Source organism: Polistes dominula, unplaced genomic scaffold, assembly GCF_049000335.1.
Source record: "Polistes dominula isolate Pdom_NZ unplaced genomic scaffold, Pdom_raw_medaka contig_6, whole genome shotgun sequence".
Taxonomy (NCBI): Eukaryota; Metazoa; Arthropoda; class Insecta; order Hymenoptera; family Vespidae; genus Polistes; species Polistes dominula.
The window spans coordinates 114,293-141,169 of record NW_028301069.1 but is presented as its reverse complement, the minus strand read 5'-3'; the positions used below and the strand labels follow the sequence as shown (position 1 = coordinate 141,169).

Below are 26,877 nucleotides of genomic sequence, written 5' to 3'. Positions count from 1 at the left end.
ATAATATAAACTTATCCTACTAGACATATTCAATGAAATGTATAGTACTTATAACTACCCTGTTTCTTGGACAGACGTATATGTACATTTCGTCAAAAAACCAGATGGTACAAGCATGAGACCAATAAGTCTAACGCAGTGTCTATGTAAACTCTTTGAAACGTTAATAAAAAATCGTTTGCAATGGTGGGTTGAGAAAAAAAAAATTCTTCCAAAAACCCAAATCGAATTTAGAAAAGGGCAATCAACATCAGATAATCTATTAAGTCTAGCCCTTCAGGTAGAAGAATCATTTATTAACAAAAAAGACATTTTAGCTGCTTTTCTTGATGTCAGTGGAGCATTTGACAATGTTAACATTAAAATTCTATTACTTAAACTCACACAAATAGGCTGTCCACAAGAATTGACTAAATTTATAAAATTTATTACATTCGAAAGATCAATATACACTGATAAAACAGGTAATGAAGCTAGAAAAGTTTATAAAGGAGTGCCTCAAGGTGGTGTGCTTAGTCCCCAACTATACTGTATATATGTTTCTAACGTTATTGATAGAATTCCAAAAAGTGTAAACATATCACAATCTGTAGATGACATTGCACTTTACTGCAATAGAGGTTCTTTTGAAACAAGTAAAAGACTGCTGGAAAAAGCGTTAAAACAAATGTTCGAAAATCTTTGTGAACTGGGGCTCTCTTTAAACGAGTCAAAAACCATTTTTATACATTTTAACAATCGCAATATTAAGCCTGGCGAAACTAAAATAAATATTAATAATACGATCATAAAATCTAGTAACCACGCACGATTTCTTAGAGTTTTATTTGACTATAAATTACCATTTAAAGAACATGTAAATAAAGTATTGAACAAATGTACAAAAGCAATAAATATCATTAAATTCTTGCGAGGTACTAAATGAGGTGCAGATCTTGAAACTCTAATTATTATGTATAAAAGTTTTGTACGATCAATCATTGATTACGCTAGCTTTGTCTACTTTCCTATACAAAAAACTCAAATAGAAAAACTAGAAAAATTACAATATATGGCTATAAGACTAGCCTTAGGATACAGAATCAGCACCCCAATTAATATTCTTATCTCCGAATCAAAACTAACTTTTATACAGGAACGTACTATATATTTATGCAATAGTTACTTGTACAAGATTGCCTCAAATACTAGTTTAAAAATATATGAAAATGTTTTTGATTTTAAAAAACAGATAGAATGTAAAGAACATTTGTTTGTAAGTAATAAACGTATTTTTGTGAATTGCATAAAAAATATCAATCAAGTAGACTCTCTTATATTCAAAAGCGATTACTATACCTGTTACAAGCATGCATATGATATAATAATAGGTGATATAAATATCGATTTCGAATTTGGTAAAAAATTAAAAAGTTCTAATGATCCTTACTTGCTGGTGGACGAACTTACTAAAGATAGAAATACGTATGCAATAAATACTGATGGAAGTAAATCAGAAAATTCTAACTCTGTTGGTAGCGCTTGCATCTGTCCGAAATTAAATATAAGTATTCTGACTAGCACCAACAAACATGCTTCAATATTTACTGCTGAATGCATAGCCTTATCGAATGCAATCGACATTACTTTGAATCGTCCACACTGTAACTTTTTAATTTTTACTGATTCTTTAAGCACTTTAGTTTCATTAAAAAATTGTAAAAATAGTGTACATACAAACCCTTATATATACGAAATCAAAAAGAAAATCCTTGCATCCAACAAAAAGCGCAATGAAAATTGTAAAATAAGGCTTGTCTGGGTATCGTCCCATATAGGTATCAAAGGTAATGAAGAGGCTGATGCTAAGGCTAAATTAGTATCTGGAAAACCCTTCTCAACTCATGTTAAAATTCCGTACACTGATTTCAAAGAACTAGCAAAAAAAAAGCTTTTACGGCAACTAATAACATAATTATTTAAGAAGGACGTACAAAAGGTTTTGAATTTTTTCAAAAGTATCATAACACTAAAGCTAAACTTTGGTTCAAAAATAAAAAATTACCACGTAAATTTATTGCTACAATTAACAGATGTAGATCTGGCCATTATTGTTTAAATGCATCGTTAATAAAAATCAATGTCTATAATGATCCGTCTTGTAATTGTGGTTACCAACAACAAACTCTTGATCACATACTTTAGCAGTGTCCTCTGTATGAGGAACAACGAAATAAGCTTAAAAAGTGGCTTCACAAAGTTAAACTAGCCCAACCTCTAGCATCTTTTGTTTTGCTCCATTCTCCTACAAGGTATATTTGTAATAGTTTCTGTAATTACCTCGAAGACTGTAATCTTAACTTGTAGGCATGCAATTATAAAGTAATGTACTTGTATATCTTCTTTTTTCAATAAACTACACAAAATAATCTCTCTTTAGAGATTAAAATTGTTTATATAAAAAAAAAAAACATCATATTTCTGTAACTAACTGTACTATAACTATATATGTAAATAAAATTGTTATATTTAAATAATTGGTACAATTTATTTTGTTAATATTACCAACAACACTTGTATAAATAAATTATGTACAATAAATGATTGTATTATCTACGAATCAATTATTATTATTATAAAAAAGATCGTGTTAAAATTAAATATATAAATTAATATATAAAATTTCGTGTTAAACAAATAACAATCGTGTTTGGTAATTAATGAGTGAAAAATTGTTACGGAAATTCTTGAGTATTTGATCGAAATGTCCAGAAGTTTGATATATCAAACGGACATCGTTAGATAGCAAGCATAAAAGCGGCGAGTCGTGACAAGTTCTTGGAAAAGATTAGGCGTCGTTAACGGCCTTCGCCGGGCGTCGACCCTTTGTCGGGTTATATAGTGTCGTACCTTCCTTTTTCTCCCACTTTATATATAAATATATATATACCTTGTATGTTCGTAAATCTTAAGTATCGTTAAACGATACAATCTAATCACAAATAGTTCGACATCTTTTTTCCCACAAAAAAAAAACTTAAGAAAACTTCGAAAAATGTCGGCCACCAGTTTGAATTGGACACAAGTTGCCGCCTCCTACCGGCGCCATTTTGGTACCCGTCTATTCGCCGAACGCTAATACGAGAGTCAAAACAATAATCTGTTCAAATATTAGCATTTTATTTTCCTATGATTTAATTATCAAAAATATTTCATCAATATAATAATAAAAAGTTTATTGAGAGAAATTGATTAAAGTACACAACGAACTAATGGCAAATGCAAATGCGATTAAATTTTTGAAGAGGAGTCCTGGGGAATATTTGAAAAAGCGCATGCGCTAGTATGTTCTATTGTTTTTTCTAACCTAAAAAAAAACATTTACAGCTCGTATAAACGGTAAAACATCGGAATTACGGTTTGCTGTAGAGAAAAAAGAACATTTAAGAAAAAAAAAAAAGAAGAAGAAATGAAAGTACGTAAATCCTTTTATGGGTACCTTTGACGGTACACGGTAGAGTGCATGAACATGATGGTGGTTGTATTAGTAGTAGTAAAGTCGAACACAACACAAGAGGCGAATCCACTTCCCCTCCGACGATCCGCTTGATTCCCACCAAGTAGCAAAGTTCTCCTCTTGCCCTCCCCCTCCTTGTAAGGTCCCCACCCCTATAACTTCCACCCTACCGCACCGGAACCGCCCGAGAATAATCCACAGAACGTGGGAAGGGATGGATCTGCCCTCCCTCTACACCAAACAAGTTTTTACCTCTCTGTCAACAAGTTAGGTGAAACTTTGTACTACACGATGTACAATTTGTCGTCATCGTCACGGCACAGGTGGTGGTATCTCATCTCGACGTTTACTTTACGTTTAATGAAACAATTTTTAAGGTTATTTTTGTTACCAAACTAATAAATGTACTCGTATTTAGAAAATGAAATAATTTTTGATGAAAATGTTTAGTTTTGAAATAATACTTGATGCAACTTTAACTTCACTTAACCCTAAACAACTTAACTTAACCGGTTCAATTCCAAAATTATATTTAAATTTTGTTATTGGTAGGTTTTAAACGACTATTGAATGTTTTTTTTTTTTATATTTACTTTAACTAAAGAAATAAATTTGATTGAATACTCGTTTTGTTTATAAGTGTATGATAAAAACTAATGTCGAGTGACACTCGACTTGTTAAAGGAACATTTTTGTATCAGTTTCAAGTACATTTTCTGTTTTTTCCCAAATTCTAGAAAAAAGGTTTGCATATTCGATCAATTAAAAAATATTTATTGATTCTTGTGATTGAATGATAAAAAAGAAAATGTTAATGATCAATGACATTAAAAAAAAAAAAAGTAAAAAGAATATTCCGAGGTCGACGTGACTTAGGATAATAAAAGACGGTAGTGACGTATGGTACGTAAAAAAAAAAAATTTAAGAAAAACAAAGAAGAGAAGGTAGGCGCTAACGGCTTGCGTTTTTGCGTCGTCGCCTAGTTAATTAGAAGAATTAATTAACATATTTAGGTAGGATAATTAATATGCGCGACCGAGACGCCTTCCTCCGGATGTAGACGCGGTGTCGAAAATGTCGCGATTTTCGGCACCGCGAGAGCCTAAACGCCACACCTAAGTTCGTCGACCACCTACCGAGCGCACTACACCTAACTTCCTTTTTTCTTTCGTCGGCAAAATCGTTCCAACAGAAACAAAATGAATACAAAAAATATTCGAGTCTGTCCAAAACGAAATGGCGACATTATAAAAGTAAACTCGTTGCATTATTCCGTTCATGTGATTGGTTCATTCAATAAATTCACTTAGGCACACACGTGTATTTAAAATGATTATTAAAATAATATCCAATGATCAATGATAATACAAATATTTTATGACAATCTATTTTTTTATTTTTTATTGCAATTAATTTTAATAACAACAAAAAATGATTCAAGCAAAGTTTCTAAATAAATCTCTGAATTAGTGAAATTATTTTTTCATACAATTAATTTTAAATTAAACAGCAACAAAACAACACCAATTTATAAATAATTAAATAAATTATATATACAAAATTTATTTGGAATAAATAAATAATTAAATTATTTAAATTTGATGCTAAAAAAAATAATATAAATAATAGTATATGAGTTTAGATAAGGAAATGTTGGCAAAGTCGAATCAAAATCGATCGTTATCGTTATTCGATATATCAATGATGACTATAACTACTACTAGACTACAGGCCCGACCTAAAAAATCGATGGGTTATATGATCCCGCAGGAAACCTGTATTGGACGATAGAAGGGCATAAAATAATAATTTTTAGCACTATGCCGTGACTTGTAAGCTGTCCAACTGAGTGCAGGTGAGAAATAAAAAGCACAAAATAACCAGGTGCTTTTTTATCAAATGATTTTTGACGGCATTCTTACCACCTATAGATCTATCGAAAATAATGAGAAAACACGTAGTGCCGTTAAAAAATAGTAAGCCACAAAGTCGGAAAAAATTTTTGATTTTCTGACAAAACCCCGTGTCTATTACATCATTTGATTATTTACGGCGTTTGTTTCATACAATTTAAATACCTATTCTTATTGATTATTCCGCAACGCCGTGCAAAAATCATGCAACAAGAGAGATAAATCCAAAGTTAAAATCCACCTTTTTCCACGGGTCTGGGGGATAATCTGAAAAACAACGGCATTAGTTTCAGTTTATTTTTTAGAACTCAGAAGCAATAATTAAAATAATGCCGTTTAAAAATTGTTGTATTTTAAATGTATACCAATTATTAACTTAATTTAATTGTATATTTGATTTTTACAACTGTAAAATCATTTGACTCTGTACGGCAACTTGTTTTTTAACATGATATTGCTAAGTACAATTGTTCTTTATTATTGCCGTTAAAAAAAAAACTGTTCTAAAAAAAAATATAGAGAAAACCAAAAATGAAATTTTTTCAATTTTTGTAAAAGTTTAAGTTTTCGTACATTAATAACAACAAGCAATTTCTTAAATGTTATTGTTGTTTTAAATAGTATAAAGGTCAATAAATTAAGAAAAAATCATGCCGTTTATTTTAATGCAGACCATATTTTTTTGCAAATAAAAAAAAACTACCATTTTATTGTCATCTAATACTGTACGGCATAAACATATTTTTAAGGAGAACATTTAATGATATGTAAAAATCATTATGCCGTTTATTGAAAGTGAAACAGTGTCAATATTATATTCAAAAAATAAAAACTATCAAACTCAGTATTAACATTTTTCAATAATTTTTGATGAAATATACTTCAAATATTGTTATAATTTGTTTATATAGGCAATATTATTACAAAATAAAAAGTACTACAATTTTATGAAATAATTTCACATATGTTTTATGAGTAAACAATAAAAATGCTGATAGTTGACTTAAACTACACAATATTTATGTGGAAATATATGTATTTTTAATTTTATGTCTTGCCTATTTAATATTAAAAGTACAATAGAAAATAACTAGTATTGGTAAACTAAAAAGTTGTTATAAGGAATTTTTTTTGAATGAAAAAATTAGGTTTTTTACCTTCACGTAAGTATTTTCAACAATTATTTTTTCTGGTTATTCTAAATTGTTTAATCAATAAATTTACTCATGCTTATATTGTTTTTGTGTATTGTTATAGCGATTGATTCAACTCGAACTTATTTAAAAAAAACAAGTATTCCTAGTCAAAATCTTCCTTTAGGGTCATCCAAAGAATGTGCTTGTCCTGTAGATCAAATAGATTCTCGAGAAGAAAGAATACGTAGAAGATCAATTAAATTAGAGACAGTTAATGATATTGCAATACTGCAACAACATATTTACAAATACCACTTAAACCAGCCTTGTATGAACAACTCATTTCAATTATTCGACTATTTTTTAATATTCCACCAGTTATTTCATGTGGATTTCCTTCAATATGTGAAGTTTGTAGACAAAAAGCTAAAATACTAATAGTATTACAATCACGACTTGGTACTTGCCAACACTTAATCACATTTCCAGCATTTAAAACACTTTCACTACCAACAAAATTTTTATTTCTTGGTTTTGTAATATGTTTATCTAATATACACATACACATACATATACAGTATGCGTATATATTATATTGTATGTATACTTCGCGTTCGTACTACCCTCCTGAACACTATATGTACGTATTAAAAATGTAAATTAAAAAATAGACAAGTATTTTAATAAATAAAACATTCATTTAATAAATAATATTTATTATTTCATTAATATTAATTTTAAAGTAGAATTCATTTTACGAAGCAAACAACATAAAATGAAAATTATATATATATTATTTTTATTGCTTTTTTATGAATATAAATTACAAGATTTGTACGACATTGATTTTTTATAGACGATTGCATTAAATAGAAATAAACTTTCTAAACGCTGTACAAAAAAATGTCGTACTCAATATCACTCAAAAGTACATTTTTTTACATCGATTTTTCGAAAATTCTTTTCCTCCCACAGGCCCTTGGCCCAAAAAAATTTACGGCATGTGGAAAAATGTTATCTATGCATGAAATACTTTCAAAATAAATTAATTTTATGTAGTATCAGATCATCCTCCAGACCCGTGGGAAAAGGTGGATTTTAACCCTGAATTTTTTTCCTTATTGCATGATTTTTGCACGGCGTTGCGGAATAATCAATTAGAATAGGTATTTAACACATTGTACGCCGGTGGCATATGAGCCATTCAAAGTCTGAGCGCCGGCACCGTGTCAACCGCCTAAAGCGTGGGCGCCGGCATGATTCGCTTGTTGACGACCAATAAATAGGTGAAGAAAATATTTAAAATTTTATACATTATTGTAAAACACTAAATTTGGTTTGCATATTCGTTATATGCAATTTAACGATAACGAAAAATAGAAGCAAAATAAACAAATTTAATTTATAATTATAAAAAAATACACCTGTCTTATTTGATGATTGATTATTACATATATATATATAATATAAACACAAAGAAAAATATTAGTATTTAAGGGAAGTATGGTATTGTTCAAAACATTTTCCAAGATGTAAAGGTACTTGGCAAAGAGAACACATAAAGCTACTCTCGCTTCTTTTTTTGCTAGCAGAGCAAACTTTGCATGGACGTCGTACATATCGGTTTTTGTTCCCAGATCCAATAATTCGAGTAACGTTGTGCTTCTTCATATCACCCGATAGTCTCTGATGGTGATAATATTTTGATGTGCGAGGTGTAGGAACTAATACCGAAGGTTGTTCGCCACGAACATTCGATACATCTTGAGTACTTGTATGATTGTATGATTCTTGTATGATTCTTCGATCCATAAAAGTGCAACAGCATGTAAAAATTTCTGATATTTTATAGTGTTACCATTGAACTCAGCATATAATCTATATGCATTGAATAATGCGCAGTTTAAAAGAAACAAAACTGTTTTTTTTTGTCCATTTCACGGTTTTCCTCATAATGGAAAAATATGATAAAAACTGATCGGCCAAATCTACGCCCATCATATATTTGTTATAATCTATGACCGATTGAGGTTTTATAATTTCTTGTTTTGTTTTCCAATGTACTTTTTTTGTGTTTGTTAGTTCTCCCGAATGTATTGTAGAAACCATGTATACGATTTTGCGTTTTGGCTTCCATGCCTGTACTAAAATTTCATTTTTTCTTTTAAATGTATAATCTCCAGTTTTTAAACTGATATGCTTCATAGATTCTGGAACACCTCTATTTACTCTCATTGTACCGCAAACTCGTGTGCCATTTTTCAGAAGCAATTGTGCGGTAGGAATACTGTTATAGTAATTATTCATGTATACATGATATCCCAAACCTATATTTTTATCGAGCAACGACATTATAGTTTGGTCCAGTTTTTTGCTGTTCCCGCACAGTATATTTCCAAGTTGCAAATATATCCACTTCTAGCTTCACATAACATACGACAAAGTAGGCCATACTTTACTATTTTTGCTGGATTGTACGTTTTTATAGACAATTTTCCACGCCATGGAATGATGGATTCGTCAAGCGAAAGCTCTTTTTTAGGCGTGTATACTGATTTAAATTTATCTAATAAATAACTTAGTATCGGCTGAATCTTCTTGAGCTTATTAGAACCAGCTGTTGTAAGATTATTTAAAAAATGCCATGTGTCCCAAATCTGGCGAAATCTGTTACGCGACATTACCGTGGAGAACGATGGTGTTTTGGTATAAAACTCTGAGGACCAGTAATCATCTTTTTCGATCTTTCTTTACTTGGCCCATCAATATAATCAAACTAAGAAATTTCTTCATGTCGGCCAGAGAAACATCATTCCACTTAGGCATTTTTTTACCCTTACACATCATATTCTTATTTTGGTGATAATAGATGTTTGATTCATTTACCATCAATTGAAATAAATCATTGCCATAAACATTTCCACAACTTCTTTTATGCTTTGCTTATTGGCAGGAAGGACTTTTGGACCAGATTGCGCAATAAAATCTGGTACATTAGGAGCTTTATCAACATCCGACCATGATTCGATGTAACTAGGTGATTCTGTAAACATTTCACTATCACTCAGATCATCGGAATCACTGGAATACTGTAATGGAGCAGCTCTTGATCTTCTTTTTGGCATCACATCACTGTCACTCTCCTCGACCCCTATATCAGAATCTTCTGATTGTATTGAATAATCTGATAGAGGATCAGCAATATAGTCAGTAAATTCACTCATATTAGAGGGGTAAAAATGCACAGAATAAGAAGGCTTATTATGCTGTTCAACTAAAAGCGTAAAGCTATGAAGGATGTACTGGCTACGGAACACGATACTCAAGAATGACTCTTGTTTGTACTTGTTCCTGAACCATCGTATACATTTTGTTTCGACGTAGTAAAAAATGACGATCAGCGTAGTCATGACGACAGAAAACAAATCGCCAAAAAAAAAGAATGTTGCATTATCGCAGAGCCGGCGGTGAAACGACAGACCTCGAAACCCGCGTTTTCGCGAGGGCGGCGCTCAAGCGATAGAATTCGAATCCCGCGTTTTCGCGGGGCCGACGTACAATGTATTAAATTGCATGAAACAAACGCCGTTCATAATCAAATGATGTAATAGACCCGGGGTTTTGTCAGAAAATCAAAATTTTTTCCCGACTTTGTGGCTTACTATTTTTTAACGGCACTACGTGTTTTCTCATTATTTCCGATGGATCTATAGGTGGTAAGAATGCCGTAAAAAATCATTTGATAAAAAAACACCTGGTTATTTTGAGCTTTTTAAGGGGACGTTCCACCCGAAGCACCCAAAAAAAAGGTTATTTTCGCGAATTTTTTCCAACAAAACTATAAAAGATACCGATATAAAAATTTTTGGGTTTGTTAAATTAGGTCTCAAACTACATAAATAAATTTTTGTTTTTTCATTTTTTTTAATTTTTTATTACAAAAACAGTAGTTTTAAAAACACCTCAAAACTTTAGCGCTTTGGTAGCTCCATCAGAACTTGAGAATAGCTTAACTGAAACATAAAAATAAAATGGTTTTATATTTTGTATGACTTCAGCTACAAAATGACGCAAAAATATGAAATTTTATTAATAAATAAAAAAATGGTGGACAGATTACAAGAAAACGTTATAAATGACCTTTTTTTTCGTTGTTTGTGCCTAAAAATAAATAGTAAAAATTAAAATTAAGAAAAGATTTTGCGTCACTTTGTTACAGCTCATGTGTAGAATATGTGGATTAAATTTTATAAGAATCGGCATACTGGTTCGTGAGATACGATGGAGCTAGTCTTTCAAAACGTAGTTTCGAGAAAAACGTGTTTAAAGTTTTTTTTACTAAAAATCGTGAGAAATTCTTACCTAAACCTAATCTGCGATGCCTGGACCGTACAATAGACTTTCTTTTTGTTTAAATTCTTCAATTTCTTCCAGTCTTGCCTTCTTCCACTTTGATTTGGCAATTTTTGAGCACTCAGAGCTTCGACGGTTCGCAGATTCGATGCGTCGGTCGTCGCGTCTTTTAGCAAAGTCGATCGCTCTTGGCCCAATTTTCATGCCCATCGTTTTCTTCATCTTCATCACTGTGCGGAATCCTTCGTTAATGATACCTGCAGAAACTTTGCACGCAATTTCAACAACTTTTTTGCCGTTAAACATGTGTTTAGGTGCCATGTGCCTTAGCTTTGAGATACTTTCACCAGTCAATTGAACACTTAGAATGCTTCGGCTTGGCATCAGTCAAAATTTTGTGGTAGTATCCTGCCCAAATCTCGTTACGCATATCCTACGAAGAATTCAAATTTCTTCTGACTGCTAAACCGTAGTTCTCTAAGAGTTCTTTTACCAATTTGATTGTAAGTTTTTAGTTTTGACTTCAGGAACTTTTTCCACAATAGTCGTTTTCTCTTCACTACTGTTTTTGCTACGGTTCTTATTTTTTTTGGCGGTTCGGCGTTTTTCTTTTTAATTTTCTTCTTTTGTATGAGAGCTTTTCTTGCCTTATTAACGCGCTTAAAAATACGTTTTGCCACATGCAAAATACACTTCAACTTTTTAACAATGAGATCTCCACCGTATGGATGATAATAAAGCAGCATTTTAAAAGCCTTGGTGTCTCCGTAGCCGATATAAAAACCGTGCGCGCCGAACGCTCAGGAGAGCGGTCCGAGATAGTAACGTTCAGGCAGCAAAAAAATGTAGTTAGAGGCATCGGATCTTTTTGAAATTTTAACACAATATTTTTACATATATATACATTCGAAAAATGTAAAATAAATTAGATTTTTTCAAAATTGCAGAGTAGAACATCCCCTTAATTCTCACCTGCGCTCAGTTGGACAGCTTACAAGTCACGGCATAGTGCTAAAAATTATTATTTTATGCCCTTCTATCGTCCAATACAGGTTTCCTGCGGGATCATATGACCCATCGAGTTTTTAGGTCGGGTCTGTAGTCTAGTAGGAACGCTCCTCTCGATACGAGCCGGTATACTATTTTTCTGCTTTAAAGTTATCATTTTGAGGTCAGAAGAATGAAAAATTTTTTTGTAAAACCTCGCAGAATCCTTTTGTAAAGATTGCAGACAATATTTTTAAAAAGTTTGTATGTTTAAAAACTATTTAAATATGTTATCAAAAATACTTTAAAAAATGTTGCAAAAAAGTTTTTAAAATTATTATTTTAATACACGGGATATATTAATTGAATTGAATTGCTAAAAATGAATAAGTATTTACAGTATTTTTTCTTATTTCAAAACCTAATTTTATTTAGGAGTTATCACATGCATTCAAATATACTTTTTAATTACTCAAGTTTAATTTTGGCTTCAATTGTATTCTTTGACTACTCTGCACCAGTAATAATGATGCGCACGCGCTCCCCGCTTTATCAGCACAGTGAAGAAGCAACTGTACAAGAATAAAAGAGACACACTGTACCTATATTTCCAAACATTCTATGGATGATGCAAGTTTTGCATGATATTTGTTAATTTTAAGTAATTGTTCATGATCCATTATATTATTGTTCATCCATCCGTTAATATAAAACATGTAAGTATGTATTATTATTATTTTTTTCAAACGTACGCGTTTGTATAATTATTTTTTATTTTTATTGTATTTCCAATAGGATAAGATATACATACTGCTTTTGCAGGTTAGATATCAATTCTATTTTTTTGTAGAATTTTTTATTTACAAACGTCTATTTTATTTTATTATTATTTATTTTATCATTGTATATTATTATTTACTAATTTCTATAAATATTAATTTCAAAAATTTACATTAAAAAATTTTTTTATAAATATATCTTGGGATATACTAATTTGTTAAATATTCATTCTTATAATTACTTTTTATTTATTTTATCTAAATAATATTGTTGATTTTTTTATTCAAGCAGCCCTTGTTATCTGCAATATTTCGCCAATTTGTCAATATTAACAAGAGAGTACAGAAGCAGAGTCTTGGAAGCAACATCAGTTAAATATTTACTGGTTGTTGTACCTACAGTTGTACGCTGACCTTAGAGGAAAAACCTGTTGACACAAGAAGTAAATGCTTCCACTTTTAAACGTATAAACCATATACTCACCCTACCCAATTATACGGTTATCTTCAACAAGGAGGTTTGTGACACAAGAAGGCTTCATAAGTTTTGCATTACTGGCACTCAGGGTAATATTTGTGCTTTCTTTATTTTTATATACTTTCTCATTAGATATGTTTTATACATTATTTTTCTCCTTCACATATGTTTTTTCCATTATTTATAAGTGTATTTTTAATACAAAGTGGACTAATTATAATTTTATTTTACTTAAGCAGCTTCAAAGCAAATATTAGTTGCAAGGATTGAAGCCACTGGTCATACCTACAATTCTACGCTGGCCTGTAAGAAGAAAATTGTTAAGACTTGGAGTGAATTTTTCTGTGTTTCAACATATAAGCCACACACTGATCATATCCAGTTTATCTTCAGCGAGGAAGTTGGTGACACAAGGAGGCTTCTTAAGTTTTGCATTTTTCAAGTTCTGATAAAGCTACCAAAGCATTCAAGTTTTGAGGTGTTTTTTCACAACTACCGTTTTTGTAATAAAAAATTAAATAAAATGAATAAAAAAATTTTATGCATTTTAAGACTTCATTTAACAAACCCAAAAACTTTTATATCGGTATCTTTTATAGTTTTCTTGGAAAAAATTCGCGAAAATAGCCTTTTTTTAGGTGCTTCGGGTGGAACACGTCCCCTTAAAGGAGAGATCACATTTCTTCCGACATGCAAAAAAAACACTACGAGATGAAGACTTGCCAACGATCGAGCATCAATTTATCCCTATACCTATACATGTACTTTAAACAGGAGTTCCCATCATAAATAAATCGCAAACGCTGAATTCTAATCATTATAAATCAGAAGCAAAACAGGATCTTCAAGCACCATCACGATGAATTAAAACAAGAAGAATCGTTAGTTGATCAGGGAGTTCCTGATAATTTAACACATGTGATTGTACAAACTGAACAGGATTTTGAAATACCACAGTTGAATCAAGAGGCTCATAATGATATACTGAACGATAAAGAACCTGAAATACCTTCTCAGTCAGCAGATAAATTTTTGGATAATCTAAAATCTTCAGTGCTACCGCAAGGTTGGACGTATTTCGAAAAACCTAAAGGGCTAGAATTTGTACGGATGAATGCAACAACTATGCAAATCAAAAATCGTCTACGAGTAAACAAGGACTTCTGTGTTACTCTAAATACTAAAAAATCCAAATGTATTTGTCGTTCTTTCTTTATAACTATAATTAATTGCAAAAACATTGAGGGTTATTTTTTCTACTAATGAAGAATTGACTGTAAATGACAATATTTGTTCATTCAATAGTATCGACAATTATTTGACATCAGTAGAAAGATGGCCATTATGCGTTGGTACTTAAATTGACAAGATAAATCAAGTTTGATTTTTAGAATGAATAAACTGCTACAACAAATAAGATTATAATTACCTTTTTTAATAATTACATTAAATTTAAGGTATTCAGAAACTTGTAAGGGGTTAATTGTTAGTAATGATTCTTGTAAGAGAAATCAAGCGAATCTAAGATGTAAATCTTGTAGAATTTTACGGCATCGTTTGTAGAGCTGTAGTTCTACTTTAACTATTTTAGACACAACAATTTCTCAAAAATGACGTGCTTCTAATCTACAAAAACAATGTAAACGTCTAAGAAGAATGGTAAGTTATTTTAATAACAGCATTTATAAAGCTTGAAGCAGCTATTAACACTAACAATGAGCCTATTTCCTGAAGTACGAAAAATTACTCACTAGCAGCGCTAGTAGTTCGGTAAGGACAAACACTGTCAGAGCTTCATTTAAACACATGGTAAAGTGGACTTATAAAAAACATGTTTTTGACCGAAGACGACGTTCCTGGAACAAAATTAAAATTTGCAACCATAAAAGACAATAATGTTGTCACATTAAAACTTTGGCTTGCGTGCCGTAACTTAAAAGTTACCGGGAAAAAAAATGAATTAATTGACAGGTTAGTATACAAACTCTAGTAAAAAACTAGCGGTAACGATTTAGTTGTTTAAATTTACAATACATTAATTGGATCCATGTTGTTGTTATTTTTGAAATATAACTCATACTCACACCAAACCGACAACTTAAATCGTACAATAAAAAACCACATCCTAATCTCATAAGGGTTAAAAAAAGTTGATTTTTTAACGATAATACTTTAAATTGCTTTATCGTTATGCGGTTATTAGTTCCTGATTGTGAGTGCCAGATCCTCAGTGATGATTCAGTTGGCGGTTTTAAGAAATTCCACACAATATCAAAATCTTCTGGTATAAGACCTGTATAAAACTTAAACTTCTTACTGTCATTTATACATGATTCATAGTTAAGGGTAGATGTACTTAATTTTTTCGTAGGTGTTTCAATTTCATTTTGTAGTTTTTTCACAAAAATACTTTCAACTTCTATACAAGTTTGACTTTCTGCATGAGCTACATATTGATTGGTGTGCTCTTTATCACTTGGTGGTGGTTCAGTAAATTTAGGAGTTAAATAGTCGTCTACTGAAATATCTTGAAATGAAAAAATCTGAGTTAGCATCTTTGCCTTTTTTTTTATTTTTGGTCTGGATTGCACAGAGAATTAATTGTTGAAGTTGAAAGTCGTTTTTTTCGTGCCTTTTGTACCTGTAAAAATTATAAATTTGTTACTATAAAACGTTTTTCAAACAGATAAGAAAATTATTTTTAATTTATTTATTATTCCAGTAATAAAATTGCAAATTATTTATGACTTTAACTCTGACAGACATTAATTAATTTTCGAGCTTAAGAAATCAATAAAATTTCATGAACAAATTTATTTTTACTCCAATTGCAAATATTCGTTTTCAGATAAATATTATTATTATTATTTACTTTGCTAATCGTTGCAGAAACAGGATCAGGATTTTCTACAGTTAGACCTTTTCCACCGATAAAATGTTTTAAGCTTACATATGAATATTTATTAATTTTTTCTACTGTTAAATCCACTCTCCTTGACGCATGTATCTATTTTTTGCATTTAACCTTGTCAATGTGAGGTTTCATAAATGGTATAAAAAACACATTTTCCTCTGGATAGCGATTATCCGACATACACCTCGCAAAACTACAATGTTTTGTTGGCATAGTGGTAATTAAAAAAATTTTTTTGTGTTTAAATATTATTTTTAAATAATAAAATAATATAGCGTAAATAACACTGTCTTAAATGAAAATATTTTGTTTGTCCCCACTACGAGTGCTGCCTCTCGTGACACGTTCGCTGTACTACTCTTAGGAAAAAGGCTCATTGAGTAATCAAACTCAAATAAAAAAAATTGTTTCTTATGATACACTATTCAATTTTGTGATATATATTTAATACGAAATCTGAAACTGCTACAATGATTTCATGAAGTAAGGAATAATAAAGTCTTGCAAGATGATGTTTGAATCCCAATGATAATATCTAATTCAATGAATCGATAATTATTAAGAATTCATAGAAAATTATAATTACATACCAAACACCTTTAAGCTAGGTTTTATTATTCTCAGATAATCCGGTGATGGTATTTTATTTATGATATCAAAAGAACACGTAGAATTAAACGATATTATGTTTTTTTCCTACAGGGAAACAACAATATTTGTACTCTTTCAACGGCAACAAAGTTTATTAAAAAGCTTGATTTTATTAAGGATAGATAAATAATTAATAATATTTGTCCTGAGCTCAAAGCAAATGCTCGGCGTTCTTCTCTTTAAGCCTGCTCACTTCCTCAACACTGCGATACATTCGTTTCGACAAAAAAAATCAGAGGAGTCAACGTTTGCAAACAGACAAATTCGCTTAAGTCTCAGCAGTTTGGGACAAATTTATAGAAAATAGTCAAAATTGCTTCAAACCGGGAGCTTATATTACCGTGGATGAACAACTTTTTCCAACAAAGGCCAGATGCAGATTTACCCAGTATATGCCAAACAAACCCCATAAATTTGGCATAAAACTTTGGCTGGCGGTTGATGTAGAGACGAAATATGTGGTAAATGGCTGTCCGTATTTAGGAAAAGACGAGGCTCGAAATGCATCAACCCCTCTAAGCGAATTTGTCGTAATGAAACTTCTTGAACCGTATACCATGAAGGGTAGAACTGTAACAACCGATAATTTTTTTACAAGTATTCCTTTAGCGTTAAAATTAGGATCTAAAAATACTTCGTTGGTTGAAACAATACGCGCAAACAAGAGGGAGCTGCCGAAAGCTTGCAAACTGAAAAAAGACAGCATGGCACGTTTCTCAACGTTGTTGTACCAATCCAATGGATGCACACTTACAGTTTATAAGAGCAAACCAAATAAAAACGTACTTATACTAAGTACAAAACATAAACACATCAAAATTGTTAAAGCTGCTAAGAAATTACCTGAAACTGAACTGAAATCAGGTTCCAGAAGGTGGCCACTTCAAGTGTTTTTTAACATTTCAGATTTGGCCGGAATAAATAGCTGGACACTGTACAAAAACACAACAGGAGAAAATATCTCACGGAAAGACTTTCTGTGTCGATTAGCAGAGAACTTGCTTCAGATTATCATACTTCAGTTCAAAAACCACACGAAGCTGATGATGATGAACTGAGCCAACTACAAGTGGCACGGCTTCTGTACGAAAATGGTGTCAAATAGGATATTGCCATAACAATAAGACTACAAATATTTGCTATACATGCAAAAAAGTATATGCGGAAAGTGTACATACAGCAAAATCTACATATGAGCCGTTTATTTTGAAAGTGGCCTAACTCCGTTTTTCAGTTTTTTTCGGTTATCATGGTTACGTGTACAACTTTGTTATTTATCAGTAAAGCATTTCAGGTTGCTTATAATCCGAGCAAATACGATAATTCTTGACACATAAGTTTTCAGAGTTAGTTTAATAATCGAACCGTGTAGTTTGAAAGTGGCCTAACTCCACTTATACTTAAATAATCAAGATAATATATTTTACTATTGATAATGTCGGAAAGTAGTGATGAAGATAATATTAATTAACTAGTATTTACAATTTAACCTCAGTTTTTGGACAATTGCGTTAGTTTAATAACCAGTACGTTTAATTATTATGAAACTTAAAATTTAATATTAAATTTTAGAAATTATTTCACCCATGGGGAAGAATAGAACAAGACTATTATTTAGTTCAGATAGTGAAGAAGAAATAGTAAGCAATGATTTAAAAAAAAATCGAAAAAGAAAACGAATTATAGAACAATATTCGTCTTCAGAGGATGAAGATATGAATAACAATAGAGAAAAAATTGATGAATCACACATCCAAAAAGTGCGAAAGATTAAACGGAGCTCAGGAAAAAGATATTGTACTCCAACCGGAAATATTGTACCGGAAAAAATTTTCGTATTTCGTAATTTCGAGATTGCCGTTGTCGGAATGCATGCACAAAAAATTATGATGAAAAGGAAAGAAAGAATATTTTTGAGAAGTTTTGGGGTTTTGGAAATTTTAACAAACAAAATGTATTGTTTTACGAAGCTGTAGAGCGCAAAATTGTGGAACGAAGACGTTCAACAAACGGAAAAGGTTCGCCAAGAAATTGGAGTTTTAGATATTTGTTGCATTCTACAAACGGAAAAGTTCCCGTGTGAAAAAATTCTTTTTGGATACTTTTAAAATAAATGAAGAACGCTTAAAACGAGTATTAAACTCTGCAAATGTAGGCAATGATTTACGTGGAATGATGGTTGGATAATCAAGAAAATTATCTGAGGAAAGAAAAAAGCATGTTCAAAACCATATTAATAGTTTTCCTAAATTTGAATCCTATTATACTAGATCTCATAATCCTAATAGAAGATATCTACATCCTGATCTAACTCCTAAGGAAAATGTTTAATTTATACGAGCTTTATTGCGAGGAAAATAAAATAAAAGCCGTTAATAAGTGGACTTACAGAAAAATATTTAAGAAAGATTTTGATTTACATTTCCACCAACCGCACAAAGATACATGTCAAAAATGCGACTTATTGCACATCAAAGTTAAAGCATCGAATGATAATGAAGAAAAGAATAAACTTAGAGAAGAACACGATGTCCATTTAAGACTAGCAGAATCAGCTAGGAATTCACTGAAACAAGATCAGAAGCAAGTATTGCGTAATTCAAATTATTATTTTGCTTTCTCGTTCGACTTGCAAAAAGCATTAACGTATCCCAAGTTGACTACCTCAGTAGCATATTACAAACGCAATATGTATGTTCTAAATTTAGGCATTCACAAGTTTCATAACGATAATGTTTACATGTACGTTTGGGATGAAACTATTGCATCCAGAGGTGCTTAAGAAATTGTTTCATGCATCCTAAAACATGTTAAAAATTAAAAAAGTGAAAGACACATTATAGCTTACAGTGACATGTGCACCGGGCAAAATAGAAACATTAAAATAGCTTTAATGTGGTTAAAAATTGTCCAATCTTTGGAAATTAATGTAGAAATCATAGATCACAAATTTTTAATATCAGGACATTCGTTTTTACCAAATGATAGAGATTTTGGCGTGGTAGAAATGTCATTAAAAAACAATAATTTACTGTTAGTTCCCAAAGATTATTACAAGATTATGAAAAAGTGTCGGAAAGGTAATAGTTTTATTGTAAATGAAATGAGACAAGAGGATTTTGTATTAACAAAATTATTAGAAGATGCAATTTTTAAAAGAGTAAAAAATTCTAATGGAGAATCAATAAACTGGCTAAAAATATGTTGGATGCGTTTTGTCAGAAATGAACCGTATAAAATTTTCTATAAGACATCAATGAATAAGAATGAAAATTTTAAAGTCCTCAATTTATTACCACGTCGGGGTAGACCAAAAAAGTTCAAAAATATTGTATTGACACGACTGTATAAAAATATCAGACAAATTACAATAGCAAAATTCAAGGACATAATGGAGCTATTACGATATATGCCACCGGAACATCATGATTACTTCAAATCCCTATTACACGCACAAAATGTAGATAAGTAGTAAATTGTTTTGTAATAAATTTATGTTTGTAATTTTGCACGTTATGTAGTTTTTTTAATCGCATAAATTATGTTCCTGAAGTGTTTTAAGGATATGTAAAATAAATTCAGTATTGTTTTTTTTTAATTTGAAGCATCTTAAATTATGATGAATGGAGTTTGGTCCTTTCGAAATTTTATAACAAGTCAAATTGGTAATTTTGAAAGTAGCCTATCTCCATTTGTGGTTAGAAAACGCATATTATTCACTTAATAATTGCCACTATTTTGATAGGAAATATAAATTTAAAGCCTTTAAATACACTTAAGCAGTATAACTCGTTAGTATCTTGTACGTATATTTTTAAATTCATTGAAACGCAAACCCTTAAATATCTCGATTTTAAGATAAATGGACTTAGGCCACTTCCCAAATAAACAGCTCATTTACTTAAAATTTTTTAACTTTTTCAGTATTGTTTTGTGGAGTGAAAGGGGCTCCGACCCTACCCCTGACGGAGCTCTGCCCCTGGACCCCAATTATGTACCAAATATTTCTCCGCATTCGTAATAAAAAATACCTTTTAGTTGTAATCAATGGATTTACAAAATTCACCTGGTTGTATCCTATCAAGACGACTAGCAGCAGGGAAGTATTGGTCAGGCTGAAAGAACAACAAAAGATTTTTGGCAACGCGAAGCAGATCGTTAGCGATAGAAGGCCAGCCTTCATATCAGAGGACTTCCGCGAATATTGCCAATCCAAAGGATCCACGTGCTGGTTACGACGGAAGTTCCAAGAAGCAATGGAAAAGTAGAAAGAATTACTTGAACCCTGATACCGGTGTTGACCAAATTGTCGTTGTATAATCCGAGACAGTGGTATCGACACGTAGAGAAAAGCCAGTGATCCCACTCGAACGATAATTATCGTACATGTAAAATAATTTGAAGTATTGTACGATCCAAAATTTAACGTGTACGATAATTATCGATTATTCGATATGAAATATAATTTTCTATATGTCTTGATTTTGTTTTTGTAACGCGATTCGGTTGCAGCGCACTCAGTTATTTATGTATTGAAAAGTTTGAAAAGCAATTTTTTGATTAGCTACAGTTATTTTCGGTAGCCACATATATAGTCACATAGCCATGGCAGTAAAAAGGGTAAAAAAGGACGAAAACAGCAAATAAACCAACTGGAAAGGGTTAAATAAACGATCTAAAAAAAATAGTCATCAAGTTTGCTAAGACATATACATTTTTACTTTTTTTTGCTGTTTTTAAAAATCTTAAAATCTGGAATTTCAGAATTTCAGAAAATCCAGAAAATCGGATCTGATTTTTCTGTGCGTACGATGATATTATGGCACTGTGTCAATCAGACAGGCAAAAGTTTCTGGGATCATTGAAGAGATAACAGCATAGCAACATAAGCATACCAGCAATAGCAGCAACAACACTTCTCTCTAATTTACAGTTTTTACATTTTTTCAGTTTTTACATTTTTACAGTTTCTAAAATCTCTAAATAATCATAAATATATATAAATCTGTGTTAACATTTGTAAACATATTGTGGCATATTGTGACATCACATAAGATCACATGAAGAAAAAGAAGTTACTAATTGACCAGGTAAATATTTGATAACTATTAATCTAAGTAATTTTAAAAGTATAAACATAACCTCAAATGTGAATATAGTCATAATTTTTTTCAACAATTTAATTATTATTCTATTTATTCAGTCATTTAACGCTTTGAATTCTTTATGTTATGCAGAATATTACTGTTGCAGCATTATCTAATGAAGAGGTTTATAGTAAAAAAATTATGACCTGATAATTTAATGTATTCAATTATACATGTTTTATTTTAACCTAAAAATTTATTCGCTAAGTAATAACGAACGTTTGAGTTTTGCTAATAAAAGAGAAGAGTAATTCTAAAGTACTGACTGCACATTTTTTTGTCAAATATTTATCTTTAAGCATATTTTTAAAACTTATTTGGAAAGATATTTTGTAACACTTCTTCTTTATTTATTTAGGTTTTTATTTATCTTCTGTATTTTTTTATAGATTATATTTACCATGACAGATAAGACGTCTCCTACGCAATTAAAAAAACCAAGCACACGGCGGCCACAAAAGTTCCGTAATGAGTGGCTTAGTAATCCGGATTTTTGTTCGTGGCTCCTGCCTCATTCTGATAAATTAAAAGCTCAATGCTCACTCTGCAAAGCAACAATTACTGCGGAGTTAACAGTTATTCGCAAACATGCGACTAGTAAATCTCATTTAATAATGTTAAAAGGTTTAAATAAACAAACAAAAATTGCTAGTTTTAAAGATAAAGCTTCAAATAAGTTCGAAAATGTTCCAATGAATGGTACAGTTTCACGCGCAGAAATTAAATTGTGTAGTTTTTTTGCACAACACAATGTACCTTTTAAGATTATGAATTACTTAAAACCGTTACGCCAGGAGTGTGTTCCTGATAGTGACATTATAAAGCAAGTCCGATTACAATCTTCTAAAAGCGCGTGTATTATTAGAAACGTAATCGGATTTGCTGAAAAAGAAGAACTAGCTAGTAAATTACAAAAAACTCCTTTTAGTGTAAAGATAGATGAGTCAACTGACATTTCAATGACTCAAACATTGTGTATTATCATACGGTATTACGATGAATGTCTAAGACGAATAGCTAGTAATTTTTGGGAGTTATGTAGAATTTTCAATGACGATTCTAAAGAAGTATCTGCTACAGCAGAGCATCTTTTCAATTGTGTCCGCGAATATTTTCAACGCTTCTCTGTATCCTTTGATAAAATTATTGGTTTCCGGTCAGACGGATGTAATGCTATGATGGGTAAACATAATGTAGTAAGAACAAGATTTAAAGGTAGTTGTCCTAACATTTACATCATGACATGTATTTGCCATTCGCTTCACCTTTGTTCCAGTAAAGCTTGTGACGCAATACCGTTTGATTGTGAAAAATTATTTCATTCAATTTATAATCACTTTTCATCAAGTTGTAAGCGGCAGCATGAATTTAAACAATATCAACAGTTCTTAGAGCTAAAAAGTCATAAAATTTTGTGTCCAGTGGAGACTCGATGGCTTTCAGTAACAGCTGTAATTACCAGGCTTCTAGAGCAGTGGAACGCGTTAATTTTATATTTTAATAATATTGTTTACGATATTGAAAGGAAAAGATCTAATTCACGAAAAACAAAAACTTCTTCGACGGCTTTAAATTTTGAAATAGAAGAATTTATACTTCAACATCTTAATAACCTGATTACAAAATTATATTACCATTCTCTTGAGTGGATTTTACCAAAATTCTCAACTTTAAACAAACTTTTTCAGTCCGAGAAACCATTAATTACAGTCGTTCATTAAAAAATGAGTTCAACATATGCAGAGTTACTTAACAACTTTATGGTCCCTGATTACGTTAATAAAACATCGTTAAGTAAGATTAATCAGGACGATGAATCGAAATATATAAATATTCTGAATGTTTAAACGGGTGTATATTCAATTGATTTTTTTAACGAGCCTGAGTACTCGACATCTCTACTAAAAGAAGTACAAATCGAATTTCTTACTAATTGTAGAAATTTTTTCGTAAAAGGCTGCTTAGCAATAAAAAAAAGGTATGAATTCGATATCATACTATTAAAAAATTTATCTATTATTAATCCTGAAGAAGCTATTGCTCAATTTACTCGAAATATAACACCTTCTTTATTACCAATAATGCGACAACTACCTCGACTTGTCCCTAAGGAATGTTACCAATCAATCGACGATGAGTGGCGACAGCTACCAAACTTTATTTTACCAGAAGATATTAAAGTCACCGACCCTGTAGATTCATTTTGGCACAAATTAAAAAAATTTCAAGATAAAGACGAAATTTGTTCTTTTAAAAATCTAGCTATTTATATTTTTTTAAGTACAATGTCACTACCGTTGTCAAACGCAAATTGAGAGCGTATTTTTAGTAAAATTTATTTAAATAAATCAAAGGCTCGTAATAAGTTATCTGTAGAAACGCTTAATGGGTTGTTATTGTCTAGACAAAGAGTAAATTCAAATTGTGTTAATTATGAACCCAGTCAACGCGAATACTATTTAATAAAAAAATCTTTATATGTTAGTGAAAAGAAAAGCAATGATGATAAAAACAATAACGAAGAAGAAGTGATTTTAGAAATGTCAGACATGGACGACTGATTAAAGCCAAAGTAATTGTTTTGTTAATGATTATGTGTTAAACTATTGAAATAATTTAATTTATTGTTATTAATTTTGTTGTTTCTTTTTGAAAGTTTAATTGAATTGATTATTAATTAGATTATATTAAAGTATAATCTAAAAAACTATTAAGACAAAAAAGAAATGTTTAATTTACTGTTATTACCAAAGAAATTAAAAAGTGGATGATTTGTTATGCTTCTGTTTAATAAGTCAGTATTAATTAACATTTAATTAAATTATGTTCTGATGCTTGAATTGTAATACCTGTAAGTATACGTAATGTAATGCTTATATCCTGCAGCATCCTAATGCTTTATATGAGCACTGAGGAAAAGAAATTGTTAGAAAAATTGTCATTCTACTTAATAATGTAACAATGATGTTGGCATAGACTTGAAAGTGCAGTGGAATTCTTGTCGATATGCTTAGATATCGATGTATATCAAAACTTCGATATATCGATATATCGAAGCTTTGATACATATCGATTGTGATGCAGTTTTGCTTTGCTCCGCCACTGCCGTACCGATATAGCTTGGTGTCATGAAGCAAAATTTGATGAGTAAAAAAAAAAAGAAAAAAAAGGTCATCAACTTTGAAAAAGTTGGAACTTGCACTCTTATTCCAGATTTTGAAAATCTCATCCCAGAAATTGTAGTAAATCAAATTTTTCCCTGGGCGTACGATATTTTTTCGTACATATACTTTTTTACTGTATGGTGGAAAATTTACAGTAAAATATATGTTATTCTTCATATACTAAAATACTTTTTTGCCAAATTTCAAGAATTTCTCATTACTTTTTCATACATTTTGGTGACTGAATTTATCTGTAAAATGCTCATTTCGTAGCATATAAGTCATTTGCTCGTATGCAAAATTCGCAATTTTTTGATAAACGATATCTTGAAAACGGTATGGTGAGACAGTCTCAAATTTTGCAGGAGTATTCTTCAATAATTTCTTTAGTATCTCACAAAAATTCATTAAATTAGCATTACTTTTGATTTGTGTTAGAACTACCTTAAATAAAAAGACTTTTGTTTATAGCAACACAATTTGATTTACACATAAGAGAAAAAAAATTTAACCGTCTCTTTTGAAACGATTATTTGAACGGATAATGTTCGCTTACATATATATGCATACTAGTAATATACAAGTATATCAAAGTTCCCACAAATAAATGCAGTAACTCTACTATGCAAACAATTATCCAAAAAATGAGAAATATTCAATATAAAGGGTATAGCCGGATAAGTATGGGAAATCTGCCCCCGTGGCTTTTTTGACTCGCACTTGGGTGATCGATTTGGTGTCGAATCAAAATAATTCACCCCAAATTCTAGCTCTTTTACTCAAACGGTTCTCGAGATTTTTAAAAAAACCTGTTTTTTCGATTTTATTTTTTTTTATAGTAAAATTCAAAACTAATCAATGATTACTTTTTTTCTAGTTCTTAGGAGTCTTAGACATGAAAAAAAAAATATTATCATAATATTTTAACGAAAAGCCGATTTTTGGCGGACGAAAGAAAATTAAATTTTTTTTTTTTTAGCTTTTTTGAAATATGTCAGTCACCAAAATTTTTCAGAAAATGTCTTTTATACTCCTTTACACTCAAGAATTTTCTTGAATTTTTTGAAGTGGTGGAACAATATGAAAAAAATTAAAAACTCATCCTTTTTCTAAAATCTCAAGTTTTTACTAACTTATAATTTTTTTTCAGTTAAAAAAAAATGTGAAAAATAATTTTTTTACTCAAAATACACAATAACATTACTTATCAAACGTTTTCAATCATTTGGTTTCACAATGATTACGTAAAAACTATTTTTTTTTTTAATACGTTCCGAGCTGACGCATTTCAACGCTATATATCGGGATTTTCACTAACCAGCAATCATTTTTTCTAAAGTTTCGCTTTAAAGTTTTCTTCATTTTGCTTTGTTGTTTGCTTACAGTTGTAGCCTTACAACCACTTGAATAAGTAAATTTTTTCATTGAATCTGTCTGTATATTTCTCAATTCCCTATACTGTAGGAAAAAAATCTAGTATTCAGCTCTTTTCGTTATATTCTATTTTCTGGAAAGGAAAATTCTATTCAGAAACTGAAGGGAAAGATTAGAAGGGCCATAAAACCATAAACAAACATAAGAATTATCGGGATATATTGGTGCAATAAAAATCCTTTATGCAGTGTCGGGACCCTTTGAAGAATTTCGGATTCCTATGTAAACATATGCGGTATACCATAAAAGAGATAACATTCCGATGTTCCAGATCAAGTTTCTTTATGCATTGTTTCCACTACCAAAAACTATAGGCTGTACCCATCGGTGGACTATGGGGTGGATCCTTATGATATTGGCCAATAAGATTTATAATCTCCTTCCCTCTCTAAAGGGGTGTAGCTCATTTCTGATATAAATATTT

At 30.8% G+C, this 26,877-nt stretch overlaps 1 protein-coding gene across 1 annotated transcript; it reads left to right on the top strand.

Annotated features, from left to right (window-relative positions):
• Positions 1-21,768: 21,768 nt before the first annotated feature.
• LOC107073561 (zinc finger BED domain-containing protein 5) lies at positions 21,769-23,576 on the top strand. Its single transcript, XM_015334255.2, has 3 exons — positions 21,769-21,798; positions 21,946-21,978; positions 22,245-23,576. Exons 1-3 carry the CDS (start codon positions 21,769-21,771, stop codon positions 23,574-23,576), a joined length of 1,395 nt encoding a protein of 464 aa, XP_015189741.2.
• Positions 23,577-26,877: the final 3,301 nt, after the last annotated feature.